The following is a 27814-nucleotide window of genomic DNA, read 5'->3' on the forward strand; positions in this document are numbered from 1 at the left end:
CCTTGTTAGGGGGCCGCGACGGTGGTATTGTATTATCCTCAAAGCGGGCAAAGAAGGTGTTTAGTTTGTCTGGAAGCGTGACGTCCGTGTCCGTGACGTGGCTGGTTTTCTTTTTGTGGTCTGTGATTTCCTGTAGACCCTGCCACATACGTCTCGTGTCGGAGCCATTGAATTGCGACTCCACCTTGTCCCTGTACTGGCATTTCATTTGTTAGATTGCCTTGCAGAGGGAATAACTACACTGTTTATATTCAGACACATTACCAGACCTCTTTCCATGGTTAAATGCACTTTCACTTCTGCGCGAATGCCGCCATCCATCCACGGTTTCTGGTTAGTGTAGGTTTTAATAGTCACAGTGGGTACAACATCTCCAATGCACTTCCTTATAAACTCACACACGGAGTCAGTGTATATGTCGATGTTGTTCTCTGAGGCTGACCGGAACAGCTTTCCACACTCTTTGCATTCTCTCTATTTTTTAACCTTCATTTATCCAGGTTTTTCTCATTGAGATAACATCTCTTTTCCAAGAGAGACCTGCTCCAATAGCAGCAGGGGGAACACCGTTTCAGACATAAACTAACACAATATTAAACAAAACTATAGACTAACCATAGACTAACGTACAGTACAACAATTACACATAACGTCACATAAACAAAAGACTAAAAACAGCTGTGCTAAAGACAATTACACTCTTCTATGATATTTACATCGATCAAGTGTTAAAACTCCACCAACGAAACTAGATCATCACATTTTTAAATGTTCAGGAGAGAATTCCAGGACCACGGAACTGAGTAACTAAAACTATTTCTACCCTGACCTGTTCTAATTCTTGGTACAGTCAAAAGCAAATGAAAATGGGACCGTAATTGATATTTATTTACCGACCTGATTAAAAAAGAACAGAGATAAAATGGCATTTTACCCAACATGGCCTTAGAAATCAGTGTATATCAGTGTTTAAGCCTATGCAAGGTCAATGACGACCAGCCAACAGCGCTGTAGAGATCACAATGATGTGTTAGACGTTTCTGATTTGCTATGAACCTGAGGGCTGCATGATATACTGAATCAAGTGCTCGCAGGGTAGTGGCTGAGGCCTGCATATACACCACCGTTTAAAAGTTTGGGGTCACTTAGAAATTTCCTTGTTTTTGAAAGAAAAGCACTTTTTTTTTTGTCCATTAAAATAACATCAAATTGATCAGAAATACAGTGTAGACATTCTTCATGTTGTAAATGACTATTGTAGCTAGAAACAGCTGATTTTTTATGAATATCTACAGCTGAAGTTGGAAGTTGACATACACTTTAGCCAAACAACATTTAAACTCAGTTTTTCACAATTCCTGACATTTCATCCTAGTTAATATTCCCTGTCTTAGGTCAGTTAGGATCACCACTTTATTTTAAGAATGGGAAATGTCAGAATAATAGCAGAGAGAATTATTTATTTAAGCTTTTATTTATTTATTCACATTCCCAGTTGGTCAGAAGTTTACATACACTCAATTAGTATTTGGTAGCATTGCCTTTCAATTGTTAAAGTTGTTAAATTGTTTAATTTTTTATATTTTTTATTTCACCTTTCTTTAACCAGGTAGGCCAGTTGAGAACAAGTTCTCATTTACAACTGCGACCTGGACAAGATAAAGCAAAGCAGTGTGACACAAACAACAACACAGAGTTAAGGATACTAGGGTGCAAAAGAGCAAGAGGATAAATAATAATATGGGGATGAGGTAGTTGAGTGTGCTATTTAAAGATAGGCTGTGTACAGAGGCTGTGTACAGGTACAGTGATCGGTAAGCTGCTCTGACAGCAGATGCTTACAATTAGAGAGGGAGATATAAGACTCCAGCTTCAGAGATTTTTGCAATTCGTTCCAGTCATTGGCAGCAGAGAACTGGAAGGAAAGGCTGCCAAAGGAAGTGTTGGCTTTGGGGATGACCAGTGCAATATACCTTCTGGAGCGGGTGCTGTGGGTGGGTGTTGCTATCATGACCAGTGAGCTGAGATAAGGCGGGGCTTTACCTAGCAAAGACTTGTAGATGACCTGGGGCCAGTGGGGTGGAGTAATGAGTAATGAGGGCCAGCCAACGAGATCATACAGGTCGCAGTGGTGGGTAATATATGGGGCTTTGGTTATAAAACGGATGGCACTGTGATTGCTCAGCAAATTGGATGCAGTCTGAGTGTTGGAGGCTATTTTGTAAATTACAACGCCAAAGTCGAGGATTGGTAGGATAGTCAGTTTTACAAGGGTATGTTTGGCTGCATGAGTCAAAATTGGGTCAAACGTTTCGTGTAGCCTTCCACAAGCTTCCCAAAAACGTTGGGTGAATTTTGGCCCATTCCTCCTGACAGTGCTGGTGTAACTGAGTCAGGTTTGTAGGCCTCCTTGCTCACACACGCTTTTTCAGTTCTGCCCACAAACTTTCTATGGAATTGAGGTCAGGGCTTTGTGATGGCCACTCCATACCTTGACTTTGTTGTCCTTAAGCCATTTTGCAACAACTTTGGAAGTATGCTTGGGGTCAGCGTCCATTTGGAAGACCCATTTGCGACCAAGCTTTAACTGATGTCTTGAGATGTTGCTTCAATATATCCACATCATTTTCCTCACACATGATGCCATCTATTTTGTGCACCAGTCCCTCCTGTAGCAAAGCACCCCCACAACATGATGCTGCCACCCCCGTGCTTCACGTTTGGGATTGTGTTCTTCGGCTTGCAATCTCCCCATTTTTCCTCCAAACATAACGATGGTCATTATGGCCAAACAGTTCTACTATTGGTTCATCAGAGCAGAGGATATTTCTCCAAAAAGTACGATCTTTGTCCCCATGCAAACCGTTGTCTGACTTTTTTATGGCGGTTTTGGAGCAGTGGCTTCTTCCTTGCTGAGCGGCCTTTCAGGTTATGTCGATTATAGGACTCGTTTTACTGTGGATATAGATACTTTTGTACCGGTTTCCTCCAGCATGTTCACAAGGTCCTTTGCTGTTGTTGTGGGATTGATTTACATTTTTCACACCAAAGTACGTTCATCTTGTGGGAGCAAAACTTATGACTATGATTACATTTCCATTATTAGCAGCATCTAGGCTGTCCACTTTGAAGAGCTTAGGCAGAATGGCTATATTAGGAATGGAACATATAGGACCAGGGCCCCGCTACCATTATAACCTATACAGCTTTCAGATGTCGGCGTAAACAAGCAAGAACTGAGATGAAAAGATAGTGATGGAGAAAGGTCAAGGGAGCTTTTTTCATATAGAGGGAGGGGACTCTATACGTTATGTAAAGACAGAATCCTATAAAGGCAGGACTCTGTAATATGAGAATTCCGTTTTTTCCATGGAGGGGCTCAGCTCTGTTACTGTAACGGTTTTCTTACGTTGAAGGAGAGGACCAAAATGCAGCGTGGTTAGTGTTCAACATAAGGACAATAAACGTGAAAAATACAAAACACTACTAAATACAAAACAACAAATGTGGGGGGAAAACCCCCCCCACCCAAAACAGTCTTATCTGGTGCATAGACACAAAGACAGAAGACAACCACCCACAAAGTACCCAAAGAATATGGCTGCCTAAATATGGTTCCCAATCAGAGACAACGATAGACAGCTGCCTGTAATTGAGAACCAATCTAGGCAACCATAGACATACAAACTACCTAGAAAGGAAACAGCCCCATAAACATACAAAAAACCCTAGACCAGGCAAAACACACAAATCCCCCATCTCATACCCTGACCTAACCAAAACAATAAAGAAAACAAAGATAACTAAGGCCAGGGCGTGACCGTTACGTTCATAATAAAGACTTTCCATGGAGGGGCTCGACTTTGCTACTTTGTATTAAAGTCTATTTTGAAATCACAAGTTCTAGTAATATTTCTGAGTCAATATTCCACCACAATCTCTAGGAGACAGAATGTGTCTCCTTTCTGAGTGGTATGATGGCTGTGTAGTCCCATGGTTTTTATACTTGCGTACTATTGTTTGTACAGATGAACGTGGTACCTTCGGGCGTTTGGAAATTGCTCCCAAGGATGAACCAGACTTGTGGAGGTCTACAATTTTTTCTCTGAGGTCTTGGCTGATTTATTTTGGTTTTCCATGATGTCAAGCAAAGAGGCATTGAGTTTGAAGGTAGGCCTTGAAGTACATCCACAGGTACACCTCCAAATGACAAATTATGTCAATTAGCCTATCAGAAGCTTCTAAATCCATGACATCATTTTTTTCGCACCAAAGTACGTTCATCTTGTGGGAGCAAAACTCATGACTATGATTACATTTCCATTATTAGCAGCATCTAGGCTCTTCAAAGTGGACAACCTAGATGCTGCTAATAATGGAAATGTAATCATAGTCATGAGTTTTGCTCCCACAAGATTGTCACGCCCTGGCCATAGAGAGGCTTTTTATTCTCTATTTTGGTAAGGCCAGGGTGTGACTAGGGTGGGCATTCTATGTCCTTTTTTCTATGCTTTTTTGTATTTCTGTCTTGGCCTGGTATGGTTCTCAATCAGGGACAGCTGTCTATTGTTGTCTCTGATTGAGAACCATACTTAGGTACCCTTTTCCCCCCACCTGTTTTGTGGGAAGTTAACTTTGTAGTTGTTCAGGGCACATAGTGTCACTGTTATTTTTTTTGTTCTTCGTTTTGTCGGTGTCATTTTTTAAATAAAGTTAAGCTGTACGCTTACCATGCTGCACCTTGTTCCAGTCCTTCAGCCAGCCGTGACAAAGATGAACGTACTTTGGTGCGAAAAGTGTAAATCAATCCCAGAACAACAGCAAAGGACCTTGTGAAGATGCTGGAGGAAACAGGTACAAAACGATCTATATCCACAGTAAAACAAGTCCTATATCAACACAACCTGAAAGGCTGCTCAGCAAGGAAGAAGCCACTGCTCCAAAACTGACATAAAGCCAGACTACGGTTTGCAACAAATTATGTCAATTAGCCTATCAGAAGCTTCTAAATCCCTGACATCATTTTCTGGAATTTTCCAAGAAATTTAAAGGCACAGTCAACTTAGTGTATGTAAACTTCTGACCCACTGGATTTGTGATACAGTGAAGTATAAGTGAAATAATCTGTCTGTAAACAATTGTTGGAAAAAGTACTTGTGTCATGCACAAAGTAGATGTCCTACCCGACTTGCCGAAACTTTAACGAGAAATGTGTGGAGTGGTTGAAAACGAGTTTTAATGACTCCAACCTTAGTGATTGTAAACTTCCGACTTCAAGTGTACATAGGCTTCCCTTTCTTTCCCAAAAACACTGAGTTCCTTCTTTCTTAGCTCACATTGCATGAATGGTCTTTACATCTCCTAGTGAGAGACTGTAACCCGCTTCCTAAAACCCACTTTCTTAGCTCACCTCGCATGAATGGTCTTTACATCTGCTAGTGAGAGACTGTAACCCGCTTCCTAAATCCGACAGTTGAAAAGCTAAGCTATGGAAGCAGAACTAAACAGAACTATACAACTTTTTGGGATTTGGTTTCTCAGGATAAGCCTTTTCAGAGCCCTGCATGAACTGGTCCCACACATTCCTGTGAAAGCGTGGTGGGAGAAGGTCACACATTACCTGTGATAGCATATGGTGGGAGAAGGCCACACATTACCTGTGATAGTATATGGGGGGAGAATGCCACACATTACCTGTGATAGTATATGGTGGGAGAATGCCACACATTACCTGTGATAGTATATGGTGGGAGAATGCCACACATTACCTGTGATAGTATATGGTGGGAGAAGGCCACACATTACCTGTGATAGCGTGGTGGGAGAAGGCTTCTACATAGGTTAGGTAGTTGTGAGGACAGTGTTTCTTTAGCCACTTGCAGACGTCCTGTTGGGTCCACAGCACCACTGGTTTGGACAGACTGGACAGCGTAGGGCTGGTGTGGTACACAGTGAAAGCTTCTCCTGGATGCAGCTGAAACACACATGGGGGTTACTGTGTGTGTGTGTGTGTTCAGTATATGTTTACATTGTGTGAGACCATGGCAGGAAGCATAACCTTTTTTTATGATATGATGTTTTGTTGTGTGAATGTACTCTGTGTTGTGACTGAGTGATTGAGAACATTATTTCTGGTGACAGTGTGTGTCCTTTGTATTATCTTTGACTCTTCCAGGTCAGCTGCCTTAGTGCTCCCAGCAGTGTGATGGCTGTGGGCCCTGCTGTGTGAGATATGACTGTGTCTGTCACCTCTGTTGAGATAGCTGTGACATTGCTGTCGACCCTGCTCCTACACTCTCACACATGCATGTACATACACACACACACACACACACACACGCGCACACACACACACATTGCTCGTCCTTTATTCAGCTGGCATAATTACAGGGTTGAATATGTCCATTCATAAGGTCAGTGACCGTTAATAAGGTCAGACCAGAGCCAGCATCTCTCTGATGGATTACATTCATACATGCCTCCCATTAATCCAGCCTGTGATTGGCCCAGTGGTTGAAGCAAGGCAATCGGCTAACATCCTTTAATTCCATAAAATAAGCCACACAAACAGAGTTTTTAAAAGGTTCTCCACCATCACTCAATTTGATATGGCCAACAACGGGTAACTGCCAAAATAAAGAAAACCAACATAAAGTGTCTTAGTAGGGCGTTGTGCCACCACGAGCCAGAACAGCTTCAATGCGCCTTGGCATAGATTCTACAAGTATCTTAGTAGGGCGTTGTGCCACCACGAGCCAGAACAGCTTCAATGCACCTTGGCATAGATTCTACAAGTGTCTTAGTAGGGCGTTGTGCCACCACGAGCCAGAACAGCTTCAATGCACCTTGGCATAGATTCTACAAGTATCTTAGTAGGGCGTTGTGCCACCACGAGCCAGAACAGTTTCAATGCACCTTGGCATAGATTCTACAAGTATCTTATTAGGGCGTTGTGCCACCACGAGCCAGAACAGCTTCAATGCACCTTGGCATAGATTCTACAAGTATCTTAGTAGGGTGTTGTGCCACCACGAGCCACCAGAACAGCTTCAATGCGCCTTGGCATAGATTCTACAAGTATCTTATTAGGGCGTTGTGCCACCACGAGCCAGAACAGCTTCAATGCACCTTGGCATGGATTCTACAAGTGTCTTAGTAGGGCGTTGGGCCACCACGAGCCACCAGAACAGCTTCAATGCGCCTTGGCATAGATTCTACAAGTATCTTAGTAGGGCGTTGTGCCACCACGATCCAGACCAGCTTTAATGCACCTTGGCATGGATTCTACAAGTATCTTAGTAGGGCGTTGGGCCCCCAGGATCCAGACCAGCTTCAATGCGCCTTGGCATAGATTCTACAAGTGTCTTAGTAGGGCGTTGGGCCACCACGAGCCAGAACAGCTTCAATGCGCCTTGGCATAGATTCTACAAGTGTCTTAGTAGGGCGTTGGGCCACCACGAGCCAGAACAGCTTCAATGCGCCTTGGCATAGATTCTACAAGTATCTTAGTAGGGCGTTGTGCCATCACGATCCACACCAGCTTCAATGCGCCTTGGCATAGATTCTGCAAGTGTCTTAGTAGGGCGTTGGGCCACCACGAGCCACCAGAACCGCTTCAACGATCATTTGCATAGATTCTGCAAGTGTCTTAGTAGGGCGTTGTGCCACCATGAGCCACCAGAACATCTTCAATGCACCTTGGCATGGATTCTACAAGTGTCTGGAACTCTATTGGAGGGATGTGACTCCATTCGTCCACGATAAATCCCATCATTTGGTGTTTTGTTGATGGTGGTGGAAAACACTCTCAGGTCTTGCTCAGAATCTCCCATAAGTGTTCCATTGGTTTGAGATCTGGTGATTGAGACGACCGTGGCGTATGGTTTACATCATTTTCATGCTCATCCAACCATTCAGTGACAAATCGTGCCCTATGGATGGGGCCATTGTCATCCTATGTGGGCATAGCCATGGTAGCCAAAATAATGGCTAAAATAATGGCCTGCCCAGCATTATTATACATGACCCTTAGCATGATGGGATGTTAATTGTATGTACACACACACACACACACACACACACACACAGTGTGTTTCAGCTGCATCCAGGAGAAGCCTTCACTGTGACTGTGTACCACACCAGCCCTATGCTGCCCAGTATCCTCCTGATCTTCTCTCCATTCCTCTCATTCCACGACCATCCATCAGGCTTTATCTCCTCTCTTATCTTTTGTCTCTCTGCCTGTCTCTCTCCTTCCTTCCCTACTCTGGGTTTATAGCCATTCATGAAGCTGTGTCTCCCCTTGGCCAGCTCTGTGCTGTAAAAACTCACCCTTAAATCCTAGATACCTACTTCTAAAACCACAGAGCCTCTCATTCATTACACCAGAAAGAGAGGAGGGGGAGGTGTGTGTGAATGGGTGGGATCTCAACCATGTAAAAGCCATCTTTGACTGATTATCCCAGTCAGAGGATAGAGAGGGGAAGCGCTGGTGTAATGAGTGCGCTGAGAGTCGGGAAGCAAGTACAGGGAGTGAGTGTTTTAATAAATAAACACGAAACAAACGCACCAACATGAAACAGTCAATATCACCTGAGGAAAGAACCAAGGGGAGTGACAGATATAGGGAAGATAATCAAGGAGGTCATGGAGTGTCAAAAGACGCTGGTGCACGATGGTGACAGGCGTGCAGGATAATCAGCAGCCTGATGACCTAGAGGTCAGAGAGGGAGTATAGGTGACAGGTGTGTAGTATAATCAGCAGCCTGATGACCTAGAGGTCAGAGAGGGAGTATAGGTGACAGGTGTACAGCCTGATGACCTAGAGGTCAGAGAGGGAGTATAGGTGACAGGTGTGTAGTATAATCAGCAGCCTGATGACCTAGAGGTCAGAGAGGGAGTATAGGTGACAGGTGTACAGCCTGATGACCTAGAGGTCAGCGAGGGAGTGTAGGTGACAGGTGGGTGAAAGAGAGATTGTCTTAAATGAAAGATAATGTCAATCCTCTCTGGGCTCCATGTTTTATGGTTGGTATTGTGCCTGGTCCATGAGTATTGGTAGCAATTGTAGAATACTAATGGAATGCTAATGTGTCATCTTAACTCATTCTTTGTCATCTCACCCTCTTTTGCCATGCCAGTTTCTTTTCCTAGATGTGTTCCCTTGTTCCCCTTGTCTCTTTGATTCGTTCCTGTATTCATGTCTATTCCCTTTCTCCCCTGTCCTCACTCTTCTCTCTCTGGACTATATTCATTCCCCTGTTCCAATCCTTCAACCACCTCTCCTTCCTGCCTTTCATTCTAATGTTGTTCTCTAATGTCTTTCACCTCCTCTACTCCCCATCAAGTCCATTACTCTCCCTCTCCTCTGACTCTCTATACTCTCCTTGTCCTCTCCCCCTCCCTCCATCTTGCCATCCCTCTCTTTCTCCCCTCCATATCCCTTCCTGCACCTTTTTTCCTCACTTCTCATTTCCCCTCCTTTCCTCTCAGCAGCTCGACCTTGAGTTCTGAGTTTCTAGCGGTCTGTCTGATTGTCTGGTGTATGTGTGAGAGAAAGAGTTTGTGTCTTTGCCACTGCACGTCTTTCTGTGTGTGTCCTCTGTCCTCCAGTGGCGCTGAATCAGTGGAGCAGACTCAGAGGATTCCAGGGCTCCCTCCACGCCCACCAATAAGACATTCAGCCTCCTCCCTAGAGCCTGCTAGTCCCACGCCCTCTGCACCTCAGACACACTCCCCTGCCCCCTGACACATACACACATCCCACCCTCATTTATAAAAAGGGCTCAGCCAATTAGCAGAGGAAAGCCCTGGAGGTGTGTGTGTATGTGTGAGTGTTACAAAGCAGAAGCAGCGTAGACAGCAGTCACAGCTTTCTTAACACTGTTACCACTCTCTCCCAATTCCTCTCCTCACTCTGCAACCCATCTCTTGCCCTTTCGCCTCTGTCTATCACTCTGTTGCTCTTCTTTCACGCTCTCTTCACACTCCCTTCCCTTTGCCTACCCTCATCTTTGACCTTCTCACTCCTCTCTCTCTCTCTTCCCTTTTCATTCTCTTTCTCTGCCTCCGTCTCTCCTCTCTCTCTCTTCCCTTTTTATTCTCTTTCTCTGCCTCCGTCTCTCTCCTCTCTCTCTTCCCTTTTCATTGTCTTTCTCTGCCTCCGTCTCTCTCCTCTCTCTCTTCCCTTTTCATTGTCTTTCTCTGCCTCCGTCTCGCTCCTCTCTCTCCCCTTTTCATTGTCTTTCTCTGCCTCCGTCTCTCTCCTCTCTCTCTTCCCTTTTCATTGTCTTTCTCTGCCTCCGTCTCTCTCCTCTCTCTCTCTTCCCTTTTCATTGTCTTTCTCTGCCTCCGTCTCTCTCCTCTCTCTCTCTTCCCTTTTCCTTGTCTTTCTCTGCCTCCGTCTCTCTCCTCTCTCTCTTCCCTTTTCCTTGTCTTTCTCTGCCTCCGTCTCTCTCCTCTCTCTCTCTCTCTTCCCTTTTCATTGTCTTTTTCTGCCTCCGTCTCTCTCCTCTCTCTCTTCCCTTTTCATTGTCTTTCTCTGCCTCCGTCTCTCTCCTCTCTCTCTCTTCCCTTTTCATTGTCTTTCTCTGCCTCCGTCTCTCTCCTCTCTCTCTTCCCTTTTCATTGTCTTTCTCTGCCTCCGTCTCTCTCCTCTCTCTCTTCCCTTTTCATTGTCTTTCTCTGCCTCCGTCTCTCCTCTCTCTCTCTTTCCTTTTCATTCTCTTTCTCTGCCTCCGTCTCTCTCCTCTCTCTCTTCCCTTTTCATTGTCTTTCTCTGCCTCCGTCTCGCTCCTCTCTCTCTTCCCTTTTCATTGTCTTTCTCTGCCTCCGTCTCTCTCCTCTCTCTCTCTTCCCTTTTCATTGTCTTTCTCTGCCTCCGTCTCTCTCCTCTCTCTCTCTTCCCTTTTCATTGTCTTTCTCTGCCTCCGTCTCTCTCCTCTCTCTCTCTTCCCTTTTCCTTGTCTTTCTCTGCCTCCGTCTCTCTCCTCTCTCTCTTCCCTTTTCCTTGTCTTTCTCTGCCTCCGTCTCTCTCCTCTCTCTCTCTCTCTTCCCTTTTCATTGTCTTTTTCTGCCTCCGTCTCTCTCCTCTCTCTTCCCTTTTCATTGTCTTTCTCTGCCTCCGTCTCTCTCCTCTCTCTCTCTTCCCTTTTCATTGTCTTTCTCTGCCTCCGTCTCTCTCCTCTCTCTCTTCCCTTTTCATTGTCTTTCTCTGCCTCCGTCTCTCTCCTCTCTCTCTTCCCTTTTCATTGTCTTTCTCTGCCTCCGTCGCTCTCCTCTCTCTCTCTTCCCTTTTCATTGTCTTTCTCTGCCTCCGTCTCTCCCCCTCTCTCTCTTCCCTTTTCATTGTCTTTCTCTGCCTCCGTGTCTCTCTCCCCTCTCTCTCTTCCCTTTTCATTGTCTTTCTCTGCCTCCGTGTCTCTCTCCCCTCTCTCTCTTCCCTTTTCATTGTCTTTCTCTGCCTCCGTCTCTCTCCTCTCTCTCTCTTCCCTTTTCATTGTCTTTCTCTGCCTCAGTCTCTCCCCTCTCTCTCTCTTCCCTTTTCATTGTCTTTCTCTGCCTCCGTCTCTCCCCCTCTCTCTCTCTCTCCCCTTTTCATTGTCTTTCTCTGCCTCCGTCTCTCCCCCCTCTCTCTCTTCCCTTTTCATTGTCTTTCTCTGCCTCCGTCTCTCTCCTCTCTCTCTTCCCTTTTCATTGTCTTTCTCTGCCTCCGTCGCTCTCCTCTCTCTCTCTTCCCTTTTCATTGTCTTTCTCTGCCTCCGTCTCTCCCCCTCTCTCTCTTCCCTTTTCATTGTCTTTCTCTGCCTCCGTGTCTCTCTCCCCTCTCTCTCTTCCCTTTTCATTGTCTTTCTCTGCCTCCGTCGCTCTCCTCTCTTCCCTTTTCATTGTCTTTCTCTGCCTCTGTTTCTCTCCTCTCTCTTCCCTTTACATTGTCTTTCTCTGCCTCTGTTTCTCTCCTCTCGCTCTTCCCTTTTCAATGTCTTTCTCTGCCTCCGTCTCTCTCTCTTCCCTTTTCATTGTCTTTCTCTGCCTCAGTCTCTCTCTTCCCTTTTCATTGTCTTTCTCTGCCTCTGTTTCTCTCCTCTCTCTTCCCTTTTCATTGTCTTTCTCTGCCTCCGTCTCTCTCCTCTCTCTCTCTCTTCCCTTTTCATTGTCTTTCTCTGCCTCAGTCTCTCCCCTCTCTCACTCTCTTCCCTTTTCATTGTCTTTCTCTGCCTCCGTCTCTCTCCTCTCTCTCTCCCCCCTTTTCATTGTCTTTCTCTGCCTCCGTCTCTCCCCCCTCTCTCTTCCCTTTTCATTGTCTTTCTCTGCCTCCGTCGCTCTCCTCTCTCTCTTCCCTTTTCATTGTCTTTCTCTGCCTCCGTCGCTCTCCTCTCTCTCTCTTCCCTTTTCATTGTCTTTCTCTGCCTCCGTGTCTCTCTCCCCTCTCTCTTCCCTTTTCATTGTCTTTCTCTGCCTCCGTGTCTCTCTCCCCTCTCTCTCTTCCATTTTCATTGTCTTTCTCTGCCTCCGTGTCTCTCTCCCCTCTCTCTCTTCCCTTTTCATTGTCTTTCTCTGCCTCCGTGTCTCTCTCCCCTCTCTCTCTCTTCCCTTTTCATTGTCTTTCTCTGCCTCCGTCTCTCCCCTTTCTCTCTCTTCCCTTTTCATTGTCTTTCTCTGCCTCCGTCTCTCCCCCTCTCTCTCTTCCCTTTTTATTGTCTTTCTCTGCCTCCGTGTCTCTCTCCCCTCTCTCTCTTCCCTTTTCATTGTCTTTCTCTGCCTCCGTGTCTCTCTCCCCTCTCTCTCTTCCCTTTTCATTGTCTTTCTCTGCCTCCGTCGCTCTCCTCTCTCTCTCTTCCCTTTTCATTGTCTTTCTCTGCCTCCGTCGCTCTCCTCTCTCTTCCCTTTTCATTGTCTTTCTCTGCCTCAGTCTCTCTCTCTCTTCCCGTTTCATTGTCTTTCTCTGCCTCTGTTTCTCTCCTCTCTCTCTTCCCTTTTCATTGTCTTTCTCTGCCTCCGTCTCTCTCCTCTCTCTTCCCTTTTCATTGTCTTTCTCTGCCTCCGTCTCTCCCCTCTCTCTCTTCCCTTTTCATTGTCTTTCTCTGCCTCCGTCTCTCCCCTCTCTCTTCCCTTTTCATTGTCTTTCTCTGCCTCCGTCTCTCCCCTCTCTCTCGCTCTTCCCTTTTCAATGTCTTTCTCTGCCTCCGTCTCTCCCCTCTCTCTCTCTCTCTCTTCCCTTTTCATTGTCTTTCTCTGCCTCCGTGTCTCTCTCCCCTGTCTCTCTTCCCTTTTCATTGTCTTTCTCTGCCTCCGTCTCTCCCCTTTCTCTCTCTTCCCTTTTCCTTGTCTTTCTCTGCCTCCGTCTCTCCTCTCTCTCTTCCCTTTTCCTTGTCTTTCTCTGCCTCCGTCTCTCTCCTCTCTCTCCCCTTTTCATTGTCTTTCTCTGCCTCCGTCGCTCTCCTCTCTCTCTTCCCTTTTCATTGTCTTTCTCTGCCTCCGTCGCTCTCCTCTCTCTCTCTTCCCTTTTCATTGTCTTTCTCTGCCTCCGTCGCTCTCCTCTCTCTCTCTTCCCTTTTCATTGTCTTTTTCTGCCTCCGTCTCTCTCCTCTCTCTCTTCCCTTTTCATTGTCTTTCTCTGCCTCCGTCTCTCTCCTCTCTCTCTCTTCCCTTTTCATTGTCTTTCTCTGCCTCCGTCTCTCTCCTCTCTCTCTCTTCCCTTTTCATTGTCTTTCTCTGCCTCCGTCTCTCTCCTCTCTCTCTCTTCCCTTTTCATTGTCTTTCTCTGCCTCCGTCTCTCTCCTCTCTCTCTCTTCCCTTTTCATTGTCTTTCTCTGCCTCCGTCTCTCTCCTCTCTCTCTCTTCCCTTTTCATTGTCTTTCTCTGCCTCCGTCTCTCTCCTCTCTCTCTTCCCTTTTCCTTGTCTTTCTCTGCCTCCGTCTCTCTCCTCTCTCTCTTCCCTTTTCCTTGTCTTTCTCTGCCTCCGTCTCTCTCCTCTCTCTCTTCCCTTTTCCTTGTCTTTCTCTGCCTCCGTCTCTCTCCTCTCTCTCTCTCTCTCTCTTCCCATTTCATTGTCTTTTTCTGCCTCCGTCTCTCTCCTCTCTCTCTCTCTTCCCATTTCATTGTCTTTTTCTGCCTCCGTCTCTCCCCCTCTCTCTCTTCCCTTTTCATTGTCTTTCTCTGCCTCCGTGTCTCTCTCCCCTCTCTCTCTTCCCTTTTCATTGTCTTTCTCTGCCTCCGTCTCTCCCCCTCTCTCTCTCTCTCCCCTTTTCATTGTCTTTCTCTGCCTCCGTCTCTCCCCCCTCTCTCTCTTCCCTTTTCATTGTCTTTCTCTGCCTCCGTCTCTCCCCCTCTCTCTCTCTCTCCCATTTTCATTGTCTTTCTCTGCCTCTGTCTCTCCCCCCTCTCTCTCTTCCCTTTTCATTGTCTTTCTCTGCCTCCGTCTCTCTCCTCTCTCTCTCCCATTTTCATTGTCTTTCTCTGCCTCTGTCTCTCCCCCCTCTCTCTCTTCCCTTTTCATTGTCTTTCTCTGCCTCCGTCTCTCTCCTCTCTCTCTTCCCTTTTCATTGTCTTTCTCTGCCTCCGTCGCTCTCCTCTCTCTCTTCCCTTTTCATTGTCTTTCTCTGCCTCCGTCTCTCCCCCTCTCTCTCTTCCCTTTTCATTGTCTTTCTCTGCCTCCGTGTCTCTCTCCCCTCTCTCTCTTCCCTTTTCATTGTCTTTCTCTGCCTCCGTCGCTCTCCTCTCTCTTCCCTTTTCATTGTCTTTCTCTGCCTCCGTCGCTCTCCTCTCTCTTCCCTTTTCATTGTCTTTCTCTGCCTCCGACTCTCCCCTCTCTCTCTCTCTCTCTTCCCTTTTCATTGTCTTTCTCTGCCTCCGTCTCTCTCTCTCTTCCCTTTCCATTGTCTTTCTCTGCCTCCGTCGCTCTCCTCTCTCTTCCCTTTTCATTGTCTTTCTCTGCCTCTGTTTCTCTCCTCTCTCTCTCTTCCCTTTTCATTGTCTTTCTCTGCCTCCGTCTCTCTCCTCTCTCTCTCTTCCCTTTTCATTGTCTTTCTCTGCCTCCGTCTCTCCCCTCTCTCTCTCTTCCCTTTTCATTGTCTTTCTCTGCCTCCGTCTCTCCCCTCTCTCACTCTCTTCCCTTTTCATTGTCTTTCTCTGCCTCCGTCTTTCCCTTCTCTCTCTCTTCCCTTTTCAATGTCTTTCTCTGCCTCCGCCTCTCCCCCTCTCTCTCTCTCCCCTTTTCATTGTCTTTCTCTGCCTCCGCCTCTCCCCCTCTCTCTCTCTCTCTCCCCTTTTCATTGTCTTTCTCTGCCTCCGTCTCTCCCCCCTCTCTCTCTTCCCTTTTCATTGTCTTTCTCTGCCTCCGTCTCTCTCCTGTCTCTCTTCCCTTTCCATTGTCTTTCTCTGCCTCCGTGTCTCTCTCCCCTCTCTCTCTTCCCTTTTCATTGTCTTTCTCTGCCTCCGTGTCTCTCTCCCCTCTCTCTCTTCCCTTTTCATTGTCTTTCTCTGCCTCCGTGTCTCTCTCCCCTCTCTCTCTTCCCTTTTCATTGTCTTTATCTGCCTCCGTCGCTCTCCTCTCTCTTCCCTTTTCATTGTCTTTCTCTGCCTCTGTTTCTCTCCTCTCTCTCTTCCCTTTTCATTGTCTTTCTCTGCCTCCGTCTCTCCCCTCTCTCTCTTCCCTTTTCATTGTCTTTCTCTGCCTCCGTCTCTCCCCTCTCTCTCTTCCCTTTTCATTGTCTTTCTCTGCCTCCGTCTCTCCCCTCTCTCTCTCTTCCCTTTTCATTGTCTTTCTCTGCCTCCGTCGCTCTCCTCTCTCTCTTCCCTTTTCATTGTCTTTCTCTGCCTCCGTCTCTCTCCTCTCTCTCTTCCCTTTTCATTGTCTTTCTCTGCCTCCGTCTCTCTCCTCTCTCTCTTCCCTTTTCATTGTCTTTCTCTGCCTCCGTCTCTCCTCTCTTCCCTTTTCATTGTCTTTCTCTGCCTCCGTCTCTCCCCTCTCTTCCCTTTTCATTGTCTTTCTCTGCCTCCGTCTCTCCCCTCTCTTCCCTTTTCATTGTCTTTCTCTGCCTCCGTCTCTCCCCTCTCTTCCCTTTTCATTGTCTTTCTCTGCCTTCGTGTCTCTCTCCCCTCTCTCTCTTCCCTTTTCATTGTCTTTCTCTGCCTCCGTGTCTCTCTCCCCTGTCTCTCTTCCCTTTTCATTGTCTTTCTCTGCCTCCGTGTCTCCCCTCTCTCTCTCTTCCCTTTTCATTGTCTTTCTCTGCCTCCGTCTCTCCCCTCTCTCACTCTCTTCCCTTTTCATTGTCTTTCTCTGCCTCCGTCTTTCCCTTCTCTCTCTCTTCCCTTTTCAATGTCTTTCTCTGCCTCCGCCTCTCCCCCTCTCTCTCTCCCCTTTTCAATGTCTTTCTCTGCCTCCGTCTCTCCCCCCTCTCTCTCTTCCCTTTTCATTGTCTTTCTCTGCCTCCGTCTCTCTCCTCTCTCTCTTCCCTTTTCATTGTCTTTCTCTGCCTCCGTCTCTCTTCTCTCTCTCCCCTTTTCATTGTCTTTCTCTGCCTCCGTCTCTCTTCTCTCTCTCCCCTTTTCATTGTCTTTCTCTGCCTCCGTCTCTCCCTTCTCTCTCTCTTCCCTTTTCATTGTCTTTCTCTGCCTCCGTCTCTCTCCTCTCTCTCTTCCCTTTTCATTGTCTTTCTCTGCCTCCGTCTCTCTCCTCTCTCTCTTCCCTTTCCATTGTCTTTCTCTGCCTCCGTCTCTCCTCTCTTCCCTTTTCATTGTCTTTCTCTGCCTCCGTCTCTCCTCTCTTCCCTTTTCATTGTCTTTCTCTGCCTCCGTCTCTCCCCTCTCTTCCCTTTTCATTGTCTTTCTCTGCCTCCGTCTCTCCCCTCTCTTCCCTTTTCATTGTCTTTCTCTGCCTCCGTCTCTCCCCTCTCTTCCCTTTTCATTGTCTTTCTCTGCCTCCGTCTCTCCCCTCTCTTCCCTTTTCATTGTCTTTCTCTGCCTCCGTCTCTCCCCTCTCTTCCCTTTTCATTGTCTTTCTCTGCCTCCGTCTCTCCCCTCTCTTCCCTTTTCATTGTCTTTCTCTGCCTTCGTGTCTCTCACCCCTCTCTCTCTTCCCTTTTCATTGTCTTTCTCTGCCTTCGTGTCTCTCTCCCCTCTCTCTCTTCCCTTTTCATTGTCTTTCTCTGCCTCCGTGTCTCTCTCCCCTGTCTCTCTTCCCTTTTCATTGTCTTTCTCTGCCTCCGTGTCTCTCTCCCCTGTCTCTCTTCCCTTTTCATTGTCTTTCTCTGCCTCCGTGTCTCCCCTCTCTCTCTCTTCCCTTTTCATTGTCTTTCTCTGCCTCCGTCTCTCCCCTTTCTCTCTCTCTTCCCTTTTCATTGTCTTTCTCTGCCTCCGTCTCTCCCCTTTCTCTCTCTTCTGTTTTCATTGTCTTTCTCTGCCTCCGTGTCTCTCCCCTCTCTCTTCCCTTTTCATTGTCTTTCTCTGCCTCCGTCTCTCCCCTCTCTTCCCTTTTCATTGTCTTTCTCTGCCTCCGTCTCTCCCCTTTCTCTCTCTTCTGTTTTCATTGTCTTTCTCTGCCTCCGTGTCTCTCCCCTCTCTCTTCCCTTTTTCATTGTCTTTCTCTGCCTCCGTCTCTCCCCTCTCTCTCTCTCTCTCTTCCCTTTTCATTGTCTTTCTCTGCCTCTGTCTCTCTCCTCTCTTCCCTTTTCATTGTCTTTCTCTGCCTCCGTCTCTCTTCTCTCTCTCCCCTTTTCATTGTCTTTCTCTGCCTCCGTCTCTCCCTTCTCTCTCTCTTCCCTTTTCATTGTCTTTCTCTGCCTCCGTCTCTCTCCTCTCTCTCTTCCCTTTCCATTGTCTTTCTCTGCCTCCGTCTCTCCTCTCTTCCCTTTTCATTGTCTTTCTCTGCCTCCGTCTCTCCCCTCTCTTCCCTTTTCATTGTCTTTCTCTGCCTCCGTCTCTCCCCTCTCTTCCCTTTTCATTGTCTTTCTCTGCCTCCGTCTCTCCCCTCTCTTCCCTTTTCATTGTCTTTCTCTGCCTCCGTCTCTCCCCTCTTCCCTTTTCATTGTCTTTCTCTGCCTCCGTCTCTCCCCTCTCTTCCCTTTTCATTGTCTTTCTCTGCCTCCGTGTCTCTCCCCTCTCTTCCCTTTTCATTGTCTTTCTCTGCCTTCGTGTCTCTCTCCTCTCTCTCTCTTCCCTTTTCATTGTCTTTCTCTGCCTTCGTGTCTCTCTCCCCTCTCTCTCTTCCCTTTTCATTGTCTTTCTCTGCCTCCGTGTCTCTCTCCCCTGTCTCTCTTCCCTTTTCATTGTCTTTCTCTGCCTCCGTCTCTCCCCCTCTCTCTCTTCCCTTTTCATTGTCTTTCTCTGCCTCCGTGTCTCTCTCCCCTCTCTCTCTTCCCTTTTCATTGTCTTTCTCTGCCTCCGTCGCTCTCCTCTCTCTTCCCTTTTCATTGTCTTTCTCTGCCTCCGTCGCTCTCCTCTCTCTTCCCTTTTCATTGTCTTTCTCTGCCTCCGACTCTCCCCTCTCTCTCTCTCTCTCTTCCCTTTTCATTGTCTTTCTCTGCCTCCGTCTCTCTCTCTCTTCCCTTTCCATTGTCTTTCTCTGCCTCCGTCGCTCTCCTCTCTCTTCCCTTTTCATTGTCTTTCTCTGCCTCTGTTTCTCTCCTCTCTCTCTCTTCCCTTTTCATTGTCTTTCTCTGCCTCCGTCTCTCTCCTCTCTCTCTCTTCCCTTTTCATTGTCTTTCTCTGCCTCCGTCTCTCCCCTCTCTCTCTCTTCCCTTTTCATTGTCTTTCTCTGCCTCCGTCTCTCCCCTCTCTCACTCTCTTCCCTTTTCATTGTCTTTCTCTGCCTCCGTCTTTCCCTTCTCTCTCTCTTCCCTTTTCAATGTCTTTCTCTGCCTCCGCCTCTCCCCCTCTCTCTCTCCCCTTTTCAATGTCTTTCTCTGCCTCCGTCTCTCCCCCCTCTCTCTCTTCCCTTTTCATTGTCTTTCTCTGCCTCCGTCTCTCTCCTCTCTCTCTTCCCTTTTCATTGTCTTTCTCTGCCTCTGTCTCTCTCCTCTCTTCCCTTTTCATTGTCTTTCTCTGCCTCCGTCTCTCTTCTCTCTCTCCCCTTTTCATTGTCTTTCTCTGCCTCCGTCTCTCTTCTCTCTCTCCCCTTTTCATTGTCTTTCTCTGCCTCCGTCTCTCCCTTCTCTCTCTCTTCCCTTTTCATTGTCTTTCTCTGCCTCCGTCTCTCTCCTCTCTCTCTTCCCTTTTCATTGTCTTTCTCTGCCTCCGTCTCTCTCCTCTCTCTCTTCCCTTTCCATTGTCTTTCTCTGCCTCCGTCTCTCCTCTCTTCCCTTTTCATTGTCTTTCTCTGCCTCCGTCTCTCCCCTCTCTTCCCTTTTCATTGTCTTTCTCTGCCTCCGTCTCTCCCCTCTCTTCCCTTTTCATTGTCTTTCTCTGCCTCCGTCTCTCCCCTCTCTTCCCTTTTCATTGTCTTTCTCTGCCTCCGTCTCTCCCCTCTCTTCCCTTTTCATTGTCTTTCTCTGCCTCCGTCTCTCCCCTCTCTTCCCTTTTCATTGTCTTTCTCTGCCTCCGTCTCTCCCCTCTCTTCCCTTTTCATTGTCTTTCTCTGCCTCCGTCTCTCCCCTCTCTTCCCTTTTCATTGTCTTTCTCTGCCTTCGTGTCTCTCACCCCTCTCTCTCTTCCCTTTTCATTGTCTTTCTCTGCCTCCGTGTCTCTCTCCCCTGTCTCTCTTCCCTTTTCATTGTCTTTCTCTGCCTCCGTGTCTCTCTCCCCTGTCTCTCTTCCCTTTTCATTGTCTTTCTCTGCCTCCGTGTCTCCCCTCTCTCTCTCTTCCCTTTTCATTGTCTTTCTCTGCCTCCGTCTCTCCCCTTTCTCTCTCTCTTCCCTTTTCATTGTCTTTCTCTGCCTCCGTCTCTCCCCTTTCTCTCTCTTCTGTTTTCATTGTCTTTCTCTGCCTCCGTGTCTCTCCCCTCTCTCTTCCCTTTTCATTGTCTTTCTCTGCCTCCGTCTCTCCCCTCTCTTCCCTTTTCATTGTCTTTCTCTGCCTCCGTCTCTCCCCTTTCTCTCTCTTCTGTTTTCATTGTCTTTCTCTGCCTCCGTGTCTCTCCCCTCTCTCTTCCCTTTTTCATTGTCTTTCTCTGCCTCCGTCTCTCCCCTCTCTCTCTCTCTCTCTTCCCTTTTCATTGTCTTTCTCTGCCTCTGTCTCTCTCCTCTCTTCCCTTTTCATTGTCTTTCTCTGCCTCCGTCTCTCTTCTCTCTCTCCCCTTTTCATTGTCTTTCTCTGCCTCCGTCTCTCCCTTCTCTCTCTCTTCCCTTTTCATTGTCTTTCTCTGCCTCCGTCTCTCTCCTCTCTCTCTTCCCTTTCCATTGTCTTTCTCTGCCTCCGTCTCTCCTCTCTTCCCTTTTCATTGTCTTTCTCTGCCTCCGTCTCTCCCCTCTCTTCCCTTTTCATTGTCTTTCTCTGCCTCCGTCTCTCCCCTCTCTTCCCTTTTCATTGTCTTTCTCTGCCTCCGTCTCTCCCCTCTCTTCCCTTTTCATTGTCTTTCTCTGCCTCCGTCTCTCCCCTCTCTTCCCTTTTCATTGTCTTTCTCTGCCTCCGTCTCTCCCCTCTCTTCCCTTTTCATTGTCTTTCTCTGCCTTCGTGTCTCTCCCCTCTCTTCCCTTTTCATTGTCTTTCTCTGCCTTCGTGTCTCTCTCCTCTCTCTCTCTTCCCTTTTCATTGTCTTTCTCTGCCTTCGTGTCTCTCTCCCCTCTCTCTCTTCCCTTTTCATTGTCTTTCTCTGCCTCCGTGTCTCTCTCCCCTGTCTCTCTTCCCTTTTCATTGTCTTTCTCTGCCTCCGTCTCTCCCCCTCTCTCTCTTCCCTTTTCATTGTCTTTCTCTGCCTCCGTGTCTCTCTCCCCTCTCTCTCTTCCCTTTTCATTGTCTTTCTCTGCCTCCGTCGCTCTCCTCTCTCTTCCCTTTTCATTGTCTTTCTCTGCCTCCGTCGCTCTCCTCTCTCTTCCCTTTTCATTGTCTTTCTCTGCCTCCGACTCTCCCCTCTCTCTCTCTCTCTCTTCCCTTTTCATTGTCTTTCTCTGCCTCCGTCTCTCTCTATCTTCCCTTTCCATTGTCTTTCTCTGCCTCCGTCGCTCTCCTCTCTCTTCCCTTTTCATTGTCTTTCTCTGCCTCTGTTTCTCTCCTCTCTCTCTCTTCCCTTTTCATTGTCTTTCTCTGCCTCCGTCTCTCTCCTCTCTCTCTCTTCCCTTTTCATTGTCTTTCTCTGCCTCCGTCTCTCCCCTCTCTTCCCTTTTCATTGTCTTTCTCTGCCTCCGTCTCTCCCCTCTCTCACTCTCTTCCCTTTTCATTGTCTTTCTCTGCCTCCGTCTTTCCCTTCTCTCTCTCTTCCCTTTTCAATGTCTTTCTCTGCCTCCGCCTCTCCCCCTCTCTCTCTCTCCCCTTTTCATTGTCTTTCTCTGCCTCCGCCTCTCCCCCTCTCTCTCTCTCCCCTTTTCATTGTCTTTCTCTGCCTCCGTCTCTCCCCCCTCTCTCTCTTCCCTTTTCATTGTCTTTCTCTGCCTCCGTCTCTCTCCTCTCTCTCTTCCCTTTCCATTGTCTTTCTCTGCCTCCGTGTCTCTCTCCCCTCTCTCTCTTCCCTTTTCATTGTCTTTCTCTGCCTCCGTGTCTCTCTCCCCTCTCTCTCTTCCCTTTTCATTGTCTTTCTCTGCCTCCGTGTCTCTCTCCCCTCTCTCTCTTCCCTTTTCATTGTCTTTATCTGCCTCCGTCGCTCTCCTCTCTCTTCCCTTTTCATTGTCTTTCTCTGCCTCTGTTTCTCTCCTCTCTCTCTTCCCTTTTCATTGTCTTTCTCTGCCTCCGTCTCTCCCCTCTCTCTCTTCCCTTTTCATTGTCTTTCTCTGCCTCCGTCTCTCCCCTCTCTCTCTTCCCTTTTCATTGTCTTTCTCTGCCTCCGTCTCTCCCCTCTCTCTCTCTTCCCTTTTCATTGTCTTTCTCTGCCTCCGTCGCTCTCCTCTCTCTCTTCCCTTTTCATTGTCTTTCTCTGCCTCCGTCTCTCTCCTCTCTCTCTTCCCTTTTCATTGTCTTTCTCTGCCTCCGTCTCTCTCCTCTCTCTCTTCCCTTTTCATTGTCTTTCTCTGCCTCCGTCTCTCCTCTCTTCCCTTTTCATTGTCTTTCTCTGCCTCCGTCTCTCCCCTCTCTTCCCTTTTCATTGTCTTTCTCTGCCTCCGTCTCTCCCCTCTCTTCCCTTTTCATTGTCTTTCTCTGCCTTCGTGTCTCTCTCCCCTCTCTCTCTTCCCTTTTCATTGTCTTTCTCTGCCTCCGTGTCTCTCTCCCCTGTCTCTCTTCCCTTTTCATTGTCTTTCTCTGCCTCCGTGTCTCCCCTCTCTCTCTCTTCCCTTTTCATTGTCTTTCTCTGCCTCCGTCTCTCCCCTCTCTCACTCTCTTCCCTTTTCATTGTCTTTCTCTGCCTCCGTCTTTCCCTTCTCTCTCTCTTCCCTTTTCAATGTCTTTCTCTGCCTCCGCCTCTCCCCCTCTCTCTCTCCCCTTTTCAATGTCTTTCTCTGCCTCCGTCTCTCCCCCCTCTCTCTCTTCCCTTTTCATTGTCTTTCTCTGCCTCCGTCTCTCTCCTCTCTCTCTTCCCTTTTCATTGTCTTTCTCTGCCTCCGTCTCTCTTCTCTCTCTCCCCTTTTCATTGTCTTTCTCTGCCTCCGTCTCTCCCTTCTCTCTCTCTTCCCTTTTCATTGTCTTTCTCTGCCTCCGTCTCTCTCCTCTCTCTCTTCCCTTTTCATTGTCTTTCTCTGCCTCCGTCTCTCTCCTCTCTCTCTTCCCTTTCCATTGTCTTTCTCTGCCTCCGTCTCTCCTCTCTTCCCTTTTCATTGTCTTTCTCTGCCTCCGTCTCTCCCCTCTCTTCCCTTTTCATTGTCTTTCTCTGCCTCCGTCTCTCCCCTCTCTTCCCTTTTCATTGTCTTTCTCTGCCTCCGTCTCTCCCCTCTCTTCCCTTTTCATTGTCTTTCTCTGCCTCCGTCTCTCCCCTCTCTTCCCTTTTCATTGTCTTTCTCTGCCTCCGTCTCTCCCCTCTCTTCCCTTTTCATTGTCTTTCTCTGCCTCCGTCTCTCCCCTCTCTTCCCTTTTCATTGTCTTTCTCTGCCTTCGTGTCTCTCACCCCTCTCTCTCTTCCCTTTTCATTGTCTTTCTCTGCCTTCGTGTCTCTCTCCCCTCTCTCTCTTCCCTTTTCATTGTCTTTCTCTGCCTCCGTGTCTCTCTCCCCTGTCTCTCTTCCCTTTTCATTGTCTTTCTCTGCCTCCGTGTCTCTCTCCCGTCTCTCTTCCCTTTTCATTGTCTTTCTCTGCCTCCGTGTCTCCCCTCTCTCTCTCTTCCCTTTTCATTGTCTTTCTCTGCCTCCGTCTCTCCCCTTTCTCTCTCTCTTCCCTTTTCATTGTCTTTCTCTGCCTCCGTCTCTCCCCTTTCTCTCTCTTCTGTTTTCATTGTCTTTCTCTGCCTCCGTGTCTCTCCCCTCTCTCTTCCCTTTTCATTGTCTTTCTCTGCCTCCGTCTCTCCCCTCTCTTCCCTTTTCATTGTCTTTCTCTGCCTCCGTCTCTCCCCTTTCTCTCTCTTCTGTTTTCATTGTCTTTCTCTGCCTCCGTGTCTCTCCCCTCTCTCTTCCCTTTTTCATTGTCTTTCTCTGCCTCCGTCTCTCCCCTCTCTCTCTCTCTCTCTTCCCTTTTCATTGTCTTTCTCTGCCTCTGTCTCTCCCCTCTCTTCCCTTTTCATTGTCTTTCTCTGCCTCCGTCTCTCCCCTTTCTCTCTCTTCTGTTTTCATTGTCTTTCTCTGCCTCCGTGTCTCTCCCCTCTCTCTTCCCTTTTTCATTGTCTTTCTCTGCCTCCGTCTCTCCCCTCTCTCTCTCTCTCTCTTCCCTTTTCATTGTCTTTCTCTGCCTCTGTCTCTCTCCTCTCTTCCCTTTTCATTGTCTTTCTCTGCCTCCGTCTCTCTTCTCTCTCTCCCCTTTTCATTGTCTTTCTCTGCCTCCGTCTCTCTCCTCTCTCTCTTCCCTTTCCATTGTCTTTCTCTGCCTCCGTCTCTCCTCTCTTCCCTTTTCATTGTCTTTCTCTGCCTTCGTGTCTCTCTCCCCTCTCTCTCTTCCCTTTTCATTGTCTTTCTCTGCCTCCGTGTCTCTCTCCCCTGTCTCTCTTCCCTTTTCATTGTCTTTCTCTGTCTCCGTGTCTCCCCTCTCTCTCTCTTCCCTTTTCATTGTCTTTCTCTGCCTCCGTCTCTCCCCTTTCTCTCTCTCTTCCCTTTTCATTGTCTTTCTCTGCCTCCGTCTCTCCCCTTTCTCTCTCTTCTGTTTTCATTGTCTTTCTCTGCCTCCGTGTCTCTCCCCTCTCTCTTCCCTTTTCATTGTCTTTCTCTGCCTCCGTCTCTCCCCTCTCTTCCCTTTTCATTGTCTTTCTCTGCCTCTGTCGCTCCCCCTCTCTCTCTCTTCCCTTTTCATTGTTTTTCTCTGCCTCCGTCGCTCTCCTCTCTCTCTCCCCTTTTCATTGTCTTTCTCTGCCTCCGTCGCTCCTCTCTCTCTCTCTTCCCTTTTCATTGTTTTTCTCTGCCTCCGTCGCTCTCCTCTCTCTCTCTCTCTTCCCTTTTCATTGTCTTTCTCTGCCTCCGTCGCTCCTTAATTTCCCCTCACATCTCAACCCTGACCTATATCACTCACAATAACCCTTCATATACCCTTCCTCCAACATATAATATATCTCCATCCATTCTTATCTCCCTTCTTCTATAGTATCAGAATCCCCCGTATGTCCCTATTTCAACATGACACCTCATATTTCCCTCCCTATATTACGCTTCGTACAGCCTTACAGTATGTCACGTCTCATTCCAGAATCCATGAGCTCACTTCAGTATTCATTCAGACTCCTTCACCCTTGAGTGAGAGGACTGGGTCCCTGTCTCAGTAATACTCCGATGGCTCTCTCTAAGGACTGAGTGCCAGTAAAATGTCCATGATCTCAGTTGAGCAGACTTCATTTGGGCTGGATGGGATTATTTCTTCTTTCTTTCTCTGCCCTCTCTCTGTCTGGCCTCTCGCTGTCTGCCCTCTCTCTGTCTGGCCTCTCGCTGTCTGCCCTCTCTCTGTCTCAACTGTCTACAAACAAATTACAAAAAATAAAGCATAAAACCAACCATCATCTCAATATACACAACTGGACACACTCTTTTTCTCTATGCATTCACATTCCTTTCTGAAGGAAAAGTGTTATGTTGTTTCTGCTGCCCAGGAGGTCAGTGACTGTCAGTAATGAGGAAACTCTCCTAATCAGAGGCCAATACATCCCCACCCCCCACCTCTCTCTCTCTCTCTCTCTCCCTCTCAATCTCACTCTCTCTCCCTCAATTTCAATTCAATTTAAGGGCTTTATTGGCATGGGAAACATATGTTAACATGGCCAAAGTAAATGAAATAGATAATAAACAAAAGTTAAATAAATAATAAAAATGAACAGTAAACATTACACTCACAGAAGTTCCAAAAGAATTGAGACATTTCAAATGTCATATTATGTTTATGTACAGTGTTGTAACAAATAGTTAAAGTACAAAAGGGAAAATAAATAAACATAAATATGGGTTGTATGGTGTTTGTTCTTCACTGGTTGACCTTTTTTTGTGGCAACAGGTCACAAATATTGCTGCTGTGATGGCACACTGTGGTATTTCACTCAGTAGATATGGGAGTTTATCAAATTTCGGATTGTACAGAGCCACAAAGAATTTGAAAACAATCTGAGGGAAATATGTGTCTCTAATATGGTCAAACATTTGGCAGGAGGTTAGGAAGTGCAGCTCAGTTTCCACATAATTTTGTGGGCAGTGAGCACATAGTCTGTCTTCTCTTGAGAGCCAGGGCAGGCTACGGCGTTCTTTCTCAATAGCAAGGCTATGCTCACAAAGTCTGTACATAGTCAAAGCTTTCCTTAAGTTTGGGTCAGTCACAGTTGTCAGGTATTCTGCCACTGGGTACTCTCTGTTTAGTGGGCCAAATGGCATTCTAGTTTGCTCTGTTTATTTGTTAATTCTTTCCAATGTGTCAAATAATTATCTTTTTGTTTTCTCATGATTTAGTTGGGTCTAATTGTGTTGCTGTCCTGGGGCATGTTTGTGTTTGTTAACAGAGCCCCAGGACCAGCTTGCTTAGGGGTCTCTTCTCCAGGTTCATCTCTCTGTAGGTGAAGGCTTTGTTAAGGAAGGTTTGGGAATCGCTTCCTTTTAGCTGGTTGTAGAATTTAACAGCTCTTTTCTGGATTTTGATAATTAGCAGGTATCGGCCTAAATCTGCTCTGCATGCATTATTTGGTGTTTTACGTACACTGATTATAATTGTTCAGAATTCTGCATGCAGAGTCTCAATTGGTGTTGGTCCCATTTTGTGAATTCTTGGTTGGTGAGCGGACCCCAGACCTCACAACCATGAAGGAACAATGGGTTCTATAACTGATTTAAATATTTTTAGCCAGATCCTAATTGGAATGTCTTATATCTTATGCTTCATGGAGTCATGGCAGAACGACGACACAATCCACATATAGCTGGCTGGCTGACATTGTACCGGAAGGACAGAACAGCGGCGTCTGGTAAGACAAGGGGCGGCGGACTATGTATTTTTGTAAATAACAGCTGGTGCACGATATCTAAGGAAGTCTCGAGGTTTTGCTCACCTGAGGCAGAGTATCTCATGATAAGCTGTAGACCACACCATCTACCAAGAGAGTTTATCTGTATTTTTCGTAGCTGTCTACATACCTCCTCAGACTGAGGCTGGCACTAAGATCACACTCAATGAGCTGTATTCCGCCATAAGAAAACATGAAAACACTCACCCAGAGGTGGCGCTACTAGTAGCCGGGGACTTAAATGGATCTTTCCAAATTTGTATCTGCATGTTAAATGTGCAACCAGAGGGAAAAAAACTCTGGAACCACCTTTACTCCACACACAGAGACACATACAAAGCTCTCCCTCGCCCTTCATTTGGCAAATCTGACCATAATTCTATCCTCCTGATTATTAGCAAAAATTAAAGCAGGAAACACCAGTGACTCGATCAATAAAAAAGTGGACAGATGAAGCAGGTGCCAAGCTCCAGGACTGTTTTGCTAGCACAGACTAGAATATATTTCTGGAATCCTCTGATGGCATTGAGGAGTACACCACATCAGTTATTGCATTCAAGAACAAGTGCATCGATGACGTTGTCCCCAAAGTGACCGTACGTACATATTCCAACCAGAAGCCATGGACTACAAGCAATATCCGCACTGACCTAAAGGCTAGAGCTGCCGCATTCAAAGAGCTGGACTCTAACCCGGAAGCTTATGTAACCGATGTGAAATGGCTAGCTAGTTAGTGGGGTGCGCGCTAATAGCGTTTCAATCGGTGACGTCACTCGCTCTGAGACCTTGAAGTAGTTCTTACCCTTGCTCTGCAAGGGCCGCGGCTTTTGTGGAGTGATGGGTAACGATGCTTTGAGGTTGGCTGTTGTCGATGTGTGGAGAGGGTCCCTGGTTCGGGACGAGGAGAGGGACGGAAGCCAAACTGTTACATTGATGCTATTGACCCGGATCACTGGTTGCTGCGGAAAAGGAGAGGGGGGTGAGTGTAACCGATGTGAAATGGCTAGCTAGTTAGGGGGAGGTAGGCTAATAGTGTTTCAATTGGTGACGTCACTCACTCTGAGACCTTGAAGTACTTGTTCCCCCTGCTCTGCAAGGGCCGTGGAGCGATGGGTAATGATGCTTTGTGGGTGTCAGTTGTTGATGTGTAGAGGGTCCCTGTTTCGAGCCCAGGTAGGGGTTACA

General features: G+C 47.2%; 1 protein-coding gene across 1 annotated transcript in view; it reads right to left on the reverse strand.

Annotated features, from left to right (window-relative positions):
- The window catches only part of LOC110508394 (sterile alpha motif domain-containing protein 10), a 103005-nt gene that overhangs the window by 16157 nt on the left and 59034 nt on the right, over positions 1–27814 (reverse strand). Inside the window, exon 3 of the mRNA XM_021588899.2 lies at positions 5806–5974. Within this exon, the coding sequence (XP_021444574.2) occupies positions 5806–5974 (169 nt within the window). The remainder of the gene's footprint in view (positions 1–5805; positions 5975–27814) is intronic.

Source organism: Oncorhynchus mykiss, chromosome 28 (genome assembly GCF_013265735.2).
Source record: "Oncorhynchus mykiss isolate Arlee chromosome 28, USDA_OmykA_1.1, whole genome shotgun sequence".
Taxonomy (NCBI): domain Eukaryota; kingdom Metazoa; phylum Chordata; class Actinopteri; order Salmoniformes; family Salmonidae; genus Oncorhynchus; species Oncorhynchus mykiss.